We start from the raw sequence: 17691 nt of genomic DNA, 5'->3' as shown, positions 1-17691 counted from the left end.
ATGGAACATTTAGACATCCCTTGATCAGCACTTAAGCGGCAACATGTGGCACAGTCTTAGAGCACTTAAGCGGCCCCCAGTGCGGTTCTACAGCACTCAAGTTACCCACTGAACATTCCCAGATTACTCAAGTGATCTGTGGCATAATTACAGATCACTTGAGTGATACGTGGCGCAATTCCAGAGCACTTAAGTGGCCCAAAAACCTTTCCAGAGCACTTGAAGGATCCGTGAAACATTTAGAGATCATTAAAGTGGCTCTGTACGGAACTTATCAATAAATAGAATGTTAGTTCAGGTGCCCAATAACTATCAAAAGGTTTTTTAAATTTTTTGCCCACCGAATAAGATGCCATTAAGAACATTTCATAAAGGGTGGTTGATGACGTAAGCATCATCCAACCCCCCTTGTCATCAAAAGTCAGCAAATAGGAAACCCTCTCCCCCATAGATGCTGACGTAATACTTGAATGACCCGTTATTGTCAGCAAAATTCTGATTTCTGAATAAATAAAGTTCTCTAAGCTTTTTAGCTAATGTCAACAACAAGGAAATAACCTCACCAGTTCTTTTTCCAAAAAAAAAAAACATTCAATGAAGCCAAGTCAAATGTTGTAGAAAATGTGCACTGACAATCTGCATAATGATGCACACAGAGTGCTTTTGAGCCATCTGATCAACACTATATATGGGTCATTCCCAAAAAAAGTGTACATTCCACATTTTTGAGATGAAAAATTCAAAGTTGAATTTTCGAAATAAAATTCATCTTAAATTATAGCCAACGACTTGAAGTTTAATATTTCATAAATATTTTTCACTTTTATTTTGTAATATTTAATTTTTTGGGTTTTATGACTGAAAATGATAGATTTTGTCCACTCTGTTACGAAAACAAATATCGCTTTAAAAAAATAAATATTATTATTTCTGCTGTTTTTACCCATTAAAATAATGGAATCGGCTTATTTCTTACACATGGGCTGAAAAAAAATAGTTTAAAAAAAAAATTTGACCTTTTTTTTCTGTCGTTTTGGTTTTTCATGATTTTTTCGAAATAGCACATAGAAAAGTTTATTTTTTACATTTTTTCCAACTACTTAAACTTGACTTTACACTCCTTCAGATAATTTGCAATTATAATTTTCACTGAAATACACATGAAGAACAGCTTCATGTTTTTGTATGTTTCTAATGCACATTTGGTAAGCCCTATATTGGTGTTGGATATTAAAAATGTATTTCTTGAACAATTTAATTTCTTTTTGGAAAACATTAAGTCTGTTAGGTTCCACAATCTCTGCTCTTTTGTTATTTTGGTAACGTCTCATTTTACCATTCTTTTCCACTTTTTCTTGTTTGCGCTGCCATTCTTCACACTGCACAGTGCTATTCTCATCCAGTGATTTAGAAATTGCATTCATAGATACCATCTTGTCATGACAATTCAAACATTTGCCATACATACAGGATTTAGACTCTCTGCTACACGTGATATCATCAACTATGGTTTCAGGAGATGTTGTTTGGATTAATCTCAGTTTATATAGTGCAATCAATTTATATTTCAAATTACTGTGCTGCCAACACAAGCATGTGTGTGTGCTTCCCTATTTCCAACTTTCTTTTACTTCAAAATTTTTTGTTGAAATTGAATGGTTATTTCATGTTGGTATAAATCTCGCGTTTATGTCTCTCACATTAGTGATCCAGAGTATATCTAGTGAGACTTGGGGGGGGGGATGGATAGAGCCAGGAAACAAAAATAATTTTATAGGGAAATAATTGTTCTGTCCCTTTAAAATACAGAATGTATTGCCATATTACAGCCTTTATTCATACTAAAATGCCTCTTATACCAAATCTTCCTGGATCTGTGCCTGGCAGTGATTTTGACAATCTATAGTATTTAATTTTCGTATTCAAATGAAAAAATATGATGAGGGAGAATGTGGTAAAGGGTTTAAATTGAATAGAGATAACTTATTAAATTTAACTTAAAACTTCAAAACCTTTTAACTAAGGAAACTTTACTTTAAATCATAGTTTCCATTTTGTTCTGTTGGTTGAGTTTTTGGAAGAGGTAACAAAGTGTATGGACAAATTAGCCAAAATTATTTTTTTCAATTATAAATTTAAATGATTTGTGAAAACTTATGTTATATTTTGAAGCATATCTCCATGTGCTAACACTAGATGCTGATATAGATGAAAAAGAATCTTAATTATTTATGATAATCACGTAACAGAGTGGACATCTGACAGAGAAAAGTCTGGTACTAAAGACATGAAATGAATAAGTCATTTTGCAAAAGTCAAATCCAAAATTGTTGATCACACATTTAAAGTAAACCTTTCAGTGAGCTCAAAAGTGTTATCAGATTTAATCTGGTATAAAAATATATTTCCCAAATGACCGTAACAGAGTGGACATTTTAAAATGGGAAAAACTTTGGGACATGAACAAAAAAAAAAAAATAGTTTAAAAAAAAATAGTCATAAGAAAAAAATTTTTTTCCTCAAAATTTTATTGTCAGTTTTATTAAATCTATGGCACATATGTAAAATGTGATTCCAAGTTTTCTGAAAAAAAATCCCAGGTTTGCATCAAGTCTCTTGTGTTTAACACTTTTTTGAAGCTGGGACAGCCAGATTTTAACGTTTTGCTACAAATAATGATTTTTTTTAAAAATTATATACCATCTGAAACAAATTAAGAAACACTGCATGACAGAGAATTAAATTGAAGAACTAGAAAAAAAATTAAAATTACCCCCAGAGTGATCTGAAATTTTGTAAAAAAAATTACAAAGTCTCGGAAACAGTTTGTACACTTTTTTTGGGAATGACCCATATATAAGCACCATACTTTGTTTTGTTATAAAACTCAACAGTTTCAGGATTTTTTCTTATTTTGAGAATATTTATATATTTCAAAATTTCAATTCATTGAACTTAATAGAACATCATTTGACTTTTACTTACCCTAAAACACAAAATACTTTTGGTTTATCAAATGTATTTGATATAAAAGGGTCTTTGTTGAATTTTGCATGAAATTTTATTCAATTTTTTATCATTATACCTCTATCAAGGTATTCTGTTTCAGTTTTCCTGTAAGTATTGATAAAACAAAACAATCAAATAGTGACATTTTTACTAGCGCTTTTAGATAAGGCTCAGTGATTTGCATTACTATATTTTTTGCTAAATCAGTATTTTTATCTCGTCGGTTAGTAAGGATGCTTTCAATTAGAGGGAGAGCAAAAGAGAAAATTTGATATCACAGTTCAATGAAATATTTGCTGTGCATGCAATGAAAGTGTCTAACATTACTGAACAAATTGACTGGTCACAGCTTGTTTAGGTAAAACTAAAAATATCTCAGCTGATTTTTGTTTTTAAACTGATGATAGTTGGACAGCATAATCCTTCAATATTTTTGTGTGTGAAGAGCCTTGACATTTCAAAACTCTAAACAATCTAGTTCATTATGAAAAAAGGGAACGAGAAGATTAAAAATGATAAAAATGACTGGCTTGGTCCTTCTAGTTGAATAAATTAGATAATAAAAACCTTCTAGCTGGTAATTTTTGTATTTAAAAATAAAATAAAAACTGCAGCACGACTGGCTTTAATGTTTGACATAAATTACACGTATCTTCTCTGAAATAAGTTATACATACATATCTTCAACATGTTTGGTGCATACATTATATTGCCCACGAATACTATACAATTTAAAACAATTATGAGGCTTAAAGCAACAAATAAGCACTGGGTTTTTACAGTAAACACAGACAGCAACACATATGTGTGTGCTCATACGTATATATATATATAAACAATACTGCTATATGTTATAAACACCACATAAAACACCAACTATAGCTGTCACAAATATTGTCATTTCTGCAACAAGTGTTAAACAAGTTTCAATTCGGCTTTCAAAAAAAGCTTTTCTTACCTTTTTGGAAAAAAACAAACACATTTTGTATATGAATTTTGCTCACTATTAAACTAGAAAATCACAAGATCACATTTATCACATGCAAAGCAGCACAGCACAACTTCAAGGGACATAGTCTATCAAGCTGAAGAGAGCTACAGGAAAATACTTTATGTGTGTTTGCCACTGCGCTGTAAGCTGGAAGAACTTGACACCATTCCATTCAGCACCATCAATGGTGACTTTCAATGGTGTTTGTGGAGCTCGACATGAACAAATAAGTCTGTGGATATTTTCTACAGACTGACTCCTGCTTTCTGGCTCTTTTTCTTTTTCTTTCTTTTTTCCGAGGCGCATAATCTTTTGTTTTTTTTCTTTGGTAACATAGCTCAAAGTTAATGAGTTAGCATCAGGATTCCTCACTCTGGTGCATACACGAAGTGTCCTGAACGTTGTCTTCAAGGACATCTTCGATGTTTCACTCTTTTTTCCTCCTTCTCCTTTGGTAGGAACCAACCAACAATCAATTTGTAAATCCATTGTTTCTCCTGCAAGAGAAGGAACTGGACCACTTGCTACAGCATTACTTCCAATTAATGAGACTGAAATACTAGGAGAACTTGGAGGTGTAGTATTTTCACGAGGAGCTTTTTCGGATGCAGCTGGTGGGGAGCTTCCTGGGACATTCAACATGATACCAGAAGGTTGATCTTCAGAATCAACAGAAGCTTGTCCAATGCTTTCCATACCGACTGCAACATCAACGAGGAACGGGATGAATGTTTGTGAAGACTCATCTTCCGAACTCTTTTCTTTGTATGTAACCATAGCTTCTGCTATCGGCATCCGCCAAATGATATTAACATTATTTAAATATGATATAAGCCTCTCTATAACTTCTTGGATCTCAGGATTGATGCTAGACTCATCACATCGTTCCACAAGATTGTTCCAAGAGCTATCTACAAACTGACTACCATACACGAAATCCACATTTGCCATACATAAAGCAATAGCACTTGCACCTAATGGAACGATGAGAAAATTGACATAACCTTGCCATTCTGGTGATTTTGAAGAAAAATGTTCCACGTATGATCGCAATATTGAGTTGACAAAACCATCCTGGCCTATAATGCCTATTTTGATGGTTTGTGGAGCACGAGAATTACAATTGCAAAATTTTTGTATTTTATTCACCAAGCAAGAAAAAAAAGCTCTCAAATCAGCAAATGACAAAATGCTAACTATATTCATTGATCTTTCTGAGAGATGGGTGGCCAAACAGTTTCCTAACATTTCAATAGCAGAAATCAAAAATATATGATCTGGTATTGAATCATCTAGAGGAAATATTCGTGCTAATTGCTCCATGACTATCTTTTGAGGACTGCATTCAGAATCTTTTGAAGTGGACTTGTCATAAAATGGTTTCTCTTTCACATTTAAAGAACGCTTTTCTTTTGTAAAAGAAATGACACTCTTATCACCTTTAGCAAATAATCTCTTTTTTTCCTTTTCAACTGACTGAGTTTTCTTATCTTCTACCATCAATGACTTTGGGGGACTGCTTGCAGCCTGACTAGTGTCTGTATTATCTTGATCTGTACCGGATTCTTGATTATCCTCACTTCTTTTATACCCAATCATTTCTTCTGGGGGCATTGGAGGAATTAACTGCACTTTGTCCAAAGCAGTCAATGTACCAGATGAGAAAAAAGGCCTCAGGCTAGGCTTAGGAGTGGAAGAGATGCTAATGTCATCTACATCTGGTCCACTGTCTGTCATACTTTCAAGTTCATCAATGAGATCTTCGAATTCTCGAGGGTTACGAGAAATAAGCTCTTGCTCAAGTTCCTCTGGATATTGCTCGGAATCTGAAACCTCAGTCTCGGGTATCCTGAATTTTTTGAGTAAGGCAATGAACTTTTGCTTGATATTCCTTTCGGCAGGATCTGATCTTTCTTCACCATGCTGGTACATTTTCGGATTCAAGGTTTTTCTACTATGGCGACTCATTTGAGAGCAATCACCTTGACCTCCAGGATCCTCTACAGCTGGCTCACTATCACAGCCTTCTTCATTTGACGTATACTCTTCTTCTTCATCAGAGAAGTTATCAACCTCAACTCTTTGAATACTTCGAGACAGTTTTTGATGATCAGGGTCTTCATGATCAACAGGTTGACTAGAGAGAGCAAATACAGATACTCTTGCTATAACATCATTCTTCTCTTTACTACTTAACAAATCTAAAGTCATATCCATTGGTCTTTGTAATACTTCAGCCATATTAATAACTCCCCCAGCTAAGGTTTTGAATCCTAACATAGCTCGATTCTTGTAACGCTTTCGCCTCTGAAGCAGTATTTGCAAGTTATTGCCACTGCGCTTCAAGAAGTGGGGATACTGCAAGGAGAAAGTCAAATCAAGTTCTGTATCCAGTAACCCATTACTAGCCACCATCATCTCGTGAGACCGAAGTGTTCGTTTAGAGCTCTGCATTTTCACTGCGAGAATAACAGAGCTCATTTCATCACCAACAGCTTTCAGAACTATCAGCCTAGTCAGATTGAGAGTGCAAAGACGAGGTATGCAATTGGGTGGTGTTCGATCAACTTCCCAAGCTGCAAAAAGCTTCATGGGAACAGGTTTGCCCCATACATTTGAGGGTTTATTTGATTTTTCTGCCATGCTCAGCTTAATTTGGTCTTCACTCCATTTGAATTGGGGAACAGTAAGAGCACACTTTTTGTTATTGTTAGTTCACAAAGAAAAAAGATCTTTTCATAAAATAAGAACAAAGTTCATCTCCTTACCGGGAAACCATCAAACAATATCAGTCGAAATCCTTCTACGATGCACTTCGATATCATGAGTCACACGTATCATCGTATAAATGGAGAAAGGAACATCAGAGTTCCACATCGGAAGACTAATATAGTTTCGTTATCACCAAATTAACACATTCATTTTCTCTCCGCCAACATATGTGTGCTGCCACAGAAATTTCACTACCCGTAGTTTAAAATATTAATATCCGATCTTATAATTATTTTTTTAAATGAAACATCTGGTCACAAAAATAGACACAAAATAGACTGAAATGTTCATATAATATTGGATACCGAAAGTTAAAAAACAAACATCTTTTCTCGCAGACCGTGATGAAAGCTTCTCATCCACGGAAATACTAAAAAATCGGTGTGCGGACGACAGAAAACGTTACATGCTCTCCAACGAGGAAACATTCCGAGTTTATTTTACAAATAAAGCCGAACAATCTCGGTTCTATTTGGCGTATGTTGCAAATGTAAATGGACGCAAGCATGCAGCAGTGGCGTCGGAGCTGGGGTGCTCGAGCACCATAGCATTTTGTAGCGCCGGATTGAGCACCCCCAGAATCAATTCAGATATCAAAATCTACATAAATATCACCACAGGTGTAAAACACTTCTGACGCCTCTGATGCAGCTATTTCCCATGAGGGTAATATGACCTGACCATATGACCCGTGTTTTCTGGCGTATTCGCGTATTTTTGTAAAAATGTCCCGTTTTTTCAATGAAACCATCTAGAATTTTTATTCTTATCAAAAAAACATGGATAAAAGTATTTTCCGCAACCTATGGAGTATGTACATTTTTATACTCACCATAATATTATAATGATTTTAAATATATAGGATGACCCTTAGAGGAGAAATGAAGTTTCTTTTCAATGGGATGACCAGCCGCTGAAGTGATCGAGCCGTCAGTGACGGACACGCATCGGAAAGTTCCGGGTTCGAATCCCACTGACATCACAGTGGTGGTCTGCTGAAGTTGGTTTTCTGTGATTCCCAATTTCGAGTCGCAAATAATAGCCGATCTCCCTATTAAAAAGTCTCGCCAGAGAGAGAGGAAAAGGCCTAAAAAACGGTACAAATATTCAATCATTACATTGCACTCATTCCACTTCTGAAATATAGATAATAGCACTGAAAAACCAGACACAATACTTACGGTTAAGAGTTAGGGGGTATTCATTTAAAAAACAACGTTACTAATTAATACAATACTAAAATACAAAATGACGCTGTTCGTTGATACCGGGATCGGGTGGCCATTCTCGTTTGTTGACGATCTATGTTCTGTCCGGATGTTGCCATCACCCGCTCGGTAATAATGTTCTTTTCCGGTGTTGCCAGATACCCTACATTTACCCCTCTCTCATTTCAATAATTGAATTCCTGGTGAAATCTCAGAGGTGATTTCCTCTTACGCTCTGATCTCTTCCAAGATCCACCAGGAGAAGGTGTAGGTGCTTGTTGCTCTTTGTCATCATCCAGATGTGGGATAGACTCTGTGGGTTGTTCATGATTTTCACTGAAGCATGTTGAATGTTCAAGCTGAGATGTTTCTTCAGGTGATTGTTCGCAAAGTTCATGTTGAGTAACTTCATGTTGATCAATAGTTGACTCTTTTTCCTCTTGCAATGATCTGCATGAACACTTATTTGTCATCTATAGTTGTATAAGATAAAGAACCTGTTCAATGCTGTATGACTGCGGATTTCCATAGAAGACTTGTTTTTGGCGTAACCATGCTTTGTCACTAGTGTTGAATTCCATGTACTGTGATCTTTTACAGGGCCGGCGTCAGGTGACGATGCGGCCACCTAGGGCGTCATAATTATGGGGGCGGCATTTTTTATGACAGATTTATTATGACGGTGTTTTCACTCTCGCAAATTTTTACACATTGAAATAATTTTGAAGGAAATGCCCGAGGGAATAAATAAGCGACGGTAAATACAATACTTTTTAGTGTTGAAATGCTATTCAACTCTTTGCCGTTCAATGCTTAATTCATCTCAACACAATTCCTTTCTTGCACTTCCAAAAAGTGTCACCTATCTCTGGAGAAGCTGGTTTCTGAAAAAAAATCAGGTTCCTTCTCTTATTTTGTTAAGGATATTTTCACTCTTTATCAACATTTTTCCAATTGACTTTCCTTTCTTTAGTAGCCCAGCACAAGTTTGACCTAGAATCAAACTGTTTCCTATGCGTATTCTTTTGGATTGCAATCATAGAAAGCCTTTCTTTTCTTTCTTTCAAACCGAGCACAACTCAGGTCTATCACCATCTATGGGCGATTTACTACCTAGTGAGTTGTGCCGGAAGTTTAACTGTGTGTGTACATAACAGTCTGAGTGCGTATGCAGTGTTGTGCGTATTTTTCAGTGCTGCCATCTATATTTCAGAAATGAATGATGTGTTATGATTGAATTACTGTTTGTAGGTCTGTTGCTTTCTGTGGTGAGACTTTTTAAAGGGGAGATCGGCTCGCATTCGCGCCTTGAAGTTGGGAACCACCGAAAACCAACTTCAGCCGACCACCAGTGTATCACTTTTACACACACTGACATGTAGGAACCGATTGTGACCGAAGTCAAACGTCGTATAAATGTGAAAGTCGTATAAACGAGATTCTACTGTTCATCGTACCTCCGCGATAGCGGACACTCCCCGTTAGCGGGAAAACTTTTGCTCCCATGGCTGTCCGTTATCGAGAGGTTCTACTGTACCACAAAAAATAACAACTGTTAAAATTTTGAAGCAAACTTGATAGTTTAACTGATATTATTGCTTATAAAATATTGTGATATCATATCAAATTGTTTTTCTCATGCGGGGTACATTAATCGAAATCTGGTTGCTGATTTTAATAGAACGGGAATTTTAACAGTTTTATTTGATAGGTGGCGGAAGGGATTCCTTCATTGATGTTTTTCACATGTAATATAGTGATTCTAAATTCATGGGACATACTGTAAGAGGTGATATTAAGACACCTGAACAAGCATTTTTGATCATAGAATATGCGGTCGAATCGCAATAGCAAAGGCGGTAGAGGGTGTTTTTAGAGAGTGCGCTTCACCAAAATTAAGTATCATATTTTTCCGATGGATTTGCTGCGATATGTGCCATTAATCATTCGACGGTGCACATGCACCTTCGGATTGGATTGGAGATTGTTTTTTATTGGTGCAAGGACCATGAAGATTATGCTGCACCAAACAATTATCAAGCGGTATTATGACTGGTGGTAGATTTTGCGTTACCCAAGTTGCACCATGAGAACACCTACCACATTACAATACCCTTCACCCTGGTCACGAGCATTGGCGTATGCCAGATCGACCTTTGGAGGGGGCACATTGGGTTTGGACAGCCCATGAAATCTTTCCCAGAGAAATTTTAAGCTACTAACCTTCAAAAAGCATTTTAAATTAACAGAAATGTATAAAGATAAGATACAGTATAGAGGTATTTTCTTTCGATATTTTAATCTTTTACTAAAATATTTGAAAATATTTTTAATTTTTTATCGTCTTGTGGAGGGCACGGCCCTTCCTCCCTTATGTTCTCTCTTGCGTACTACGCCTCTGGTCACAAACGTATAAACTCACGGCTGTTACTTCGCTAGAACATTGCGCTGCAACGTATAAATAAAAAGGCAGAAAAACTTATGTTTAAGTTATGCGCGTGTAGGCAACATAACGCGGAGAATTATGATTTAAAAACTAGGAAATGAGGAGGAGAGCGACTGTTGGATTTTCAATAAATAAATTTTTTCTTTGAATTCAGAATAAATATTAATTTATTAATTTTCATGTTTTTTCATAAAAGTACGCAAAAGCACATTTATGATACTTGATTTTCCTTCACATTATTTTTACTAAATTTTATGTAGTATTTTAATTCATTATATGATATATATGAGCTAAATACCTCAATTGATCCTTTGAAGGGCAGACATTTTCCTAAATGTCATAGGAAAAAATGTAAACAGGTGCATCTACTGTGGGACCATCCTCCCCACTTCAAAGAAGAGTTATCTTAACTAAAATCGGGACGTTTTTATTTGGGAAATTCTCTCGTGAAATCTTAAATCATCAACGTTACGCCTTCCCCCAAGACGGCCGTGAACAACAACTTTGGAAACCACTGTATCAAGGTAATTGAGGGGAAGAAACGAAACTCTTTTCAGATAGTCGTATCTTAAGGGCGGCAAAATACTATTCGCCTCAGATGGCAGAATTTCTAAGACCGGCCCTGATCATTTATCATGGTGCAGTTTGGACTTGAGGCTTGGTACATCGTTTGTATGATGTGGTTTCAGCCTATCGAAATCAGTACGCAGTTCTCTGTTGAGGAATAGTTTAGCTGGAGTGGCATTTGCACGGTAATTGAATAAGAAGACTTGTAGTTGGTATTCTTGGTCTTCAAACTGGTTAGATGTTTTTCCGAATCTTGTCTTTAAAGTGCGAATTACTCGCTCAGCCAAACCGCTAATTTCGCAAATGCACTGCTATTCCGCGATTACACGATTTCAGCCAATCACGTCTCTTCTTGGTTTACGATAATTCTCACTACCTTAATATCGTAAGATCTGTTGTGCTTTCGGTCGCAAGGTGGCTTCCTTATGTAATCGCTGGAATGTATTCTGAAATATTAACACGCTGTTATGCCAAACAAACATTCTTTATTTTAATCCGCTTAAGGGAAGGATTAAAATTCCGTGGTTAATGTTAGCAAGTGATGAAAGTTGTAGTAAATTTCAAAAAAAAAAAAAAAAAAAATTCACTAAAAGTACATGTTTTTGGTGATAAACAATTTTAGGACACTTTTCGTCAGCCGAGTTAATGTAGGCGACAATGTATCGGACTGCGAACCTAAAAAACATGGTTCGACTCCAGTTCGCGAAAGTTATTTTTTTAGCTCCTCATCAGAAAATGATATAAAAATTTTAATTCTTTTTGCTGATGCAACTCATTTTACAATATATTTTGCGGACTCTTAAAATACAAGTACTGTAAATCAGTTAAATATTATAACAAAAGAAGAAGCATGCAGAAGAAATTAAGACCAATAATGTTATAAAAAAACGTATAGTTGTCTTTTAGTGTCTTTTCTTATCCTAAGTTCCAATTTTTAAATATTTTATAGCTGTTTACGACTAATTAACGTGCATAATATATATATTTTTTTATACAATAATTTTTCTGTTTATTTTTAGTCGATTTGCTATCGAAAAATGCATTGATAAATTGGAGAAATACTTTACTAAAATTTGAAAAGATTTTCTTGATCTGCGCCTTTAGCTGTTTGAATATTTCAGTTTGTACCGAATTTAATGTATTTATATTTTGCCGAATCTTAAAACTTTGGTGTATAATAAATTAATTAAATATTATAACAAAAAATATGTAGAAAAAATTATCAAGACCAATAATAATGCTCTAAAAAATGTAATTCTTTTTAGCATATCTTTACTCTTCTGAAGTTTTCTGATATTTAAATAGATGTTTAAATATTTCATAGTTGTTTGCGATTATTAACATGCACGATATATTTTTTCATTCTGTAATTTATCGGTTTATTTTTAGTCGATTTACTATCGAAAAATACATTGATAAATTGGAGAAATTTTTTACTAAAATTTACAAGGATTTTCTATCACATTTTCAAAGATTTGAAGTCGTTATCCTCCTTTAACTGTTTGAATATTTAAGTTTGCTTTCTATGCATAAATTTGTTGGTTTAAAAAATAAAATCGTTTTTATTGAAAATTCCACATTTGAAATGCCTCGCGGAACATGTCCACCTTGTTTGCACCACTGTTCCGCGATCAGATACGAAAATGGAGATATCGTAGAGTTACGCAAATTTTCGTAGAGGCTGAAGCAACGTGATTGGCTGTGTGGGAAAAAATCGTGTAATCGCGGTGCATATGCTGCCAAACCATCGCTTCTGGTAGTACGGAGTTGTTCTGATGTGTTTGACACCATTTCTGTTGCAAAACTCCTTGAATTCAGATGATGTGAATTGGATCCATTGTCAGACACAATTATGCGACAAATTCTATATGAAGCGAACAGCTTTCGTAAACATTTAATCACATTAGCTGATGAAACTTGTTTTAGTTTGAATACTTCCAGCCATCGAGAATGAGAGTCAGTGATGAAAAGAAAAAAATTTATCACCATTCAGCTGTGCTAAGTATAAGTGTACTTGGTTCCAAGGTTTGCCTGTGTTATTCCATAACAATAGAGGTGATTCACAAATTTTTGGATGGTTTATGTTACAGTCCAAGCATGTTTTAGACACATGTTCTATGTCACGGTTAATGCAGGGCCACCATACTGACATTCCGGATATTGATTTCAGCGAAACAATGCCAGCATGACCTTCATGAATTTTCTCCATCACACAGTTCTTCGGCTTGTTTGGTATTACAATGCAATTGTTCAACATTAAAATCCCTTGTTTATAAGACAGTTAATGTCGTTTCTCATAAAATGGATACAGGTTCTCATCCAATTTGTTCTTCTGTAGCCATCCACGTTCTGTGTGCAGAATAACTTTGCTTAGAGCAGGATCTTTTTCTGTTTGGGATTTGGATAATTCTTCGTGTGAGAAAGAGCTCGTTTATTGTATGATTCACAACTCTGTAGACAGCTGCACTGCTCTCAAAATCACTGATGCTTCTTTCAGGAAAAGGTAGTCTATACAATGCATCAGGAACACACATTTCTTTGCCAAGCAGATGTTCGATTTTGTAATCAAAAGCACTCAGAGTGCTAGCCCATTTTGTTAATCTTGAAGCAGCCAAACGAGGTACTTTCTTACCATTACCAAGAATGCATTTAAGTGGTTTGTGAACACTTTGTATAATGAAGTGATTGCCTATCAGGCAATTGTAAAACTTTTGCAGTCCAAACATAATGGCTAAGGCCTCTCGATCAATGCTGGAATAGTGCTTTTTGGCCTGGTTCAGAGTTCTGGAAGCAGCAGCAATCATTTTCAGTTCGCCATACACGATGTTGGATCACAGCTGCCAAACTTCTGATTGAAGCATAGCAAGACATTACGCTTGGTTTTGCCGGATCAAAATGTACTAGCTATATATCAGATGATATTTGCTCTCGCATATTTTCAAAGGATCATTGATGAACATTGCTCTATTTCCAATTTTTGTTCTTTTACAGAAGTTCGTGTAGAGGTGCACAAAGCATTTGCAAGTTCTTGACAAATCTACTGTAATAGTTCAATGAACCTAAAAAAAAAATCTTAGTTCTGGAACATTTGTTGGTGAGAGCTTTTGTTCTGTCACGATCAGGCAGAATACCGTTCTTGTTGTTTATGCGCCCCAAGAATTTGATCTCTGATTTCAAAAGCTGCAATTTTGGCTGTTGCGTCTTCAAGTCTACCTTTCGAAAAATATCGAAAACTTTGCGAAATCTTGATAAGTGTTATGTTCTATTGACTCCACCAACTGCAATATCATCTTGGAACCAGGTTACTCCCTCCGTTCTAACAAGGAACTGATCCATCAGTTTCTGGAATAATTGGAGCACACGACATTCCGAATGGCATGCTGGTGTAATGGTAATAACCCAGGTGTCGAAATTACCAGATACTTTTGTGAATATTTGTTGACGACTTGAAGAAATGCGTCCTTCAGATCGATGACACTAAACTCTATACAGCCATTCAACTTTGCAACAACATCCTCAAATGTTGGATACGGATACGATTCAGTTACCATGTAAGGATTTATTGTGGATTTGAAATTCACACATAGATGAATTTGTCAGTTTTTCTTTGTGACGTGAACTACAGGAGATGCCCATTAAATAATTTCATTGTTTACATCCACTTCTTCTGGTGTTCTGTTTTGTACCAGCCTGTCAATTTCTCTATCTACAACAACATGCAAGGCATAAGGAACTGGTCGTGCTTTCACAATAATAGGCACTGCATTTTCACTAAGCTTGATGTTGACTTCAAAGCTATTGACTGTTCCCATGTGTGACTGATCAAAAATGTCAGGATATTCGATAGGTCTATAGTTGTTAGTATCATTGGAAACATAGGAAGGCTTAGTCAGAATACCGAACGTATCGAAATTTAAATGACCATGAGTGGGTCGGGAGCAACTCCCTGTCGATTTGATTCCTAACTACCCACTTCAGCTTCACGTCATCTGCGAATTTGCTAACAATCCCATCGATATAAGTTGATAGAGTTTATCTATAAAAAGTGAAAAAGTGTGAGGCCAAGGACACCAGTACTGATGCCTGTCCAGTCAGAGAATTCCCCGTTCACCATAACCCGTTGTGAAATATCTCTCAACCACGATTATATCCAATTCAGCAAGTTGCCCCCCAATCCCAATCTCGTGTAAACGCTTCAAGAGTTTACCATGTTGAACCAGATCGAATGCCTTCTGGAAATCAAGGTAAACGACATCTACATTTTTGCCCTTACCCAAAGCCTTAGTCACGTGATCATAGAAGCAAAGGAGCTTAGTTACACATGATTTCCCCTTCCTGAACCTATGCTGATTATCCGATAATACACTATTCTCGTCTAGCCAATTCACCAATTGTTCTTTGATAATAATTTCCAAAATTTTCAAAATTTTCGAGAGGGAGCTCGTCAAACTCACTGGACGATAATTGGACACAGCCTCTCTACTACCCTTTTTAAATATCGGAACAAGATTAGCTAGCTTCCAATCCCTTGGGACGATACCCTCGGCAACACTACTTCTGTAAATCTGCACAACTGCCCCAACAATTCATTAGCACATTTAGGATAGATATCATCTGGTTCTGGTGCTTTGCTTGCACATACATTTTTTAGAAGATTTAGGACCTCCACATCTTCCACTTGAATATCGTTGAGGATTTTATTACTCCAAGCAACACCCGTACGTTGAATATCGTATTCTCTATTGAAAACCGACACGAAAAAGTCATTGAAAGCACTACACATACCTATGGTGCTGTGGCACCAACTTTGAATTTCTGTCATACTTGCATAAGCGGCACACGATTTGGTATTGTTTGTTCTATCTGCACATGTTCTTTAATTGTATCTATTGTATTTCGTTTTATGTGGCACATGTATATTTGACTCTGCACACGACTCATGGCAAATTGTTACTGTGATTGTTGCAACCGCATGTAACTCCTCATGGAAAAGAAGGCCAGAATGTCCAGCCGGCCACATTGGAAAAGAGGTAGATTGGCCCCATGTAAATTGCCCCTCTTTGGTGCTGTGGCACCAACTTTTGAATTTTATACAACTTGTATGTAGTACATGCATAAGCGGCGCACGATTTGGTATTGGTTGTTTTGTCTGCACATGTTCTTTTATTGTATCTGCTGTATTTCGCCATTAGATGTGGCACACATACATTTCTATGAACACTACTGAAATGGCAAATTGTTACTTTTATTGTCGCACCTGCATGTAACTTCCCAGGGAAAAGAAGGCCAAAATGCTGAGCCGGCCACATTGGAAAAGAGACAGATTGGCCCACCGGCGCCCCATGTAATTTGCCCCCCATTGGTGCTGTGGCACCAACTTTTGAATTTATATGTCATACATGCATAAGCAGCGCACGATTTTGGATTGTTTGTACTGTCTGTACATGGTTTTTTTTAATATATCTGAAGTATTTTTTGATGTGGCACACGCGCATTTTTCTGCACATGACTTTTGGCAAATTGCGACTTTGACTGTCTTACCCGCATGTAACTCCTCATGTGAAAAGGACAGAAGACCAGACAATTCAGAGGTGCAGGAAATAACAAGGAGAACAAGACTGGACTGTATGTAGACAAATCAAATAACTTCATACGTATAGTCAAGAATAACGCGCCGATTGAGGCCCTTGTCGCGAGGCGTTCCATGTTTTCCTTGATGAGGAGCGATGTTCCCGTCTTGTAACATATTGTTCTCTCATATCCACAATAGAGGTTCATGGGGGGGGGGGGGTTCTCCCTTCGCGGGACGTGGGGGTGTTGGGGCACCGTGGACTGTGCCGGCGCGCAGTGGCCAATATAGTGAATTTAGGAGGAAAAAATGTTTTCTCGAAAACTAATGAATATTTTTGAAAAATTCTTTTGCTTCACATCAAAAATAGGCATCCACGCAGGTTGAGAAGTATAATTGAATAATATTAACGTTTGGTAATTTTAAAACTACTTTGGCATGATTACTACGTTTTCTACATTTTTGCAATTCTTTAAATTTCAATGAAATAATTACTTATTTCTAATTAATCATCCCAGCTTTTACTGATGTTTCCTACTTTTCTGATTAACTGTCTCCAAAATAATAATGCATCACTCATATTTATTACGAATAATATTTAAAAAATTATAATAATACCAAAGCACATTCTAAACAAAATATTGCCGTGAAAACTTGTGGGGGAGGGGACACTTAATTGAAGTTTAATATGTAAAACATCAAGATTTTCACTCAAAAATAATAAATTATTATCTTATAACACAAAACATTAAAAATAAACAGTGCAAATAAACAAAATCTGATTTGTGGGCTTGATTACCAATTGAACATTTAAAATCGCCGAGCTGAATTTTTGTAGAGGAAATGTGTCAGGGTCTTGTTACTAGATCTCCACTTTATGGATAAGAAATTGATGAAACATTTAATTTTCAGACGAAACTTACTACTCTTAACTTCCAGGCTATGTTCAAAGTTTGACTTTTCATCAATATATTGGATTAACAGGTCTGCTGACTTTTTAAAAGGCAAGCTTAACCCACCATTAGCGCGAATAACGTCAAACAACTCTAGACGAGTCACACGTAAGACCATTTTAAAAATTTCTTACGTAGAAAGAGGCGGCTGGGGGCGGCTACGCATAATGCAAAGC

At 36.2% G+C, this 17691-nt stretch overlaps 1 protein-coding gene across 1 annotated transcript; it reads right to left on the bottom strand.

Moving 5' to 3' along the window:
• Positions 1-2962: 2962 nt before the first annotated feature.
• Positions 2963-7387, bottom strand: KrT95D (phosphofurin acidic cluster sorting protein KrT95D). Its single transcript, XM_089233405.1, has one exon. The coding sequence runs from the start codon at positions 6641-6643 to the stop codon at positions 4073-4075; it is 2571 nt and encodes an 856-aa protein (XP_089089531.1). The 5' UTR covers positions 6644-7387; the 3' UTR covers positions 2963-4072.
• Between the last annotated feature and the right edge of the window lie 10304 nt (positions 7388-17691).

Source organism: Pholcus phalangioides, unplaced genomic scaffold, assembly GCF_987345545.1.
Source record: "Pholcus phalangioides strain wild (caught in Gottingen) unplaced genomic scaffold, Ppha-v1.0 ptg000007l_1, whole genome shotgun sequence".
NCBI classification, from domain to species: domain Eukaryota; kingdom Metazoa; phylum Arthropoda; class Arachnida; order Araneae; family Pholcidae; genus Pholcus; species Pholcus phalangioides.
This window is presented reverse-complemented; position numbering and strand designations above follow the sequence as displayed.

Coding starts and splice junctions, on each gene's coding strand:
- KrT95D (XM_089233405.1), bottom strand. CDS start 6,643: ATGGCAGAAAAATCAAATAAACCCTCAAATGTATGGGGCAAACCTGTT.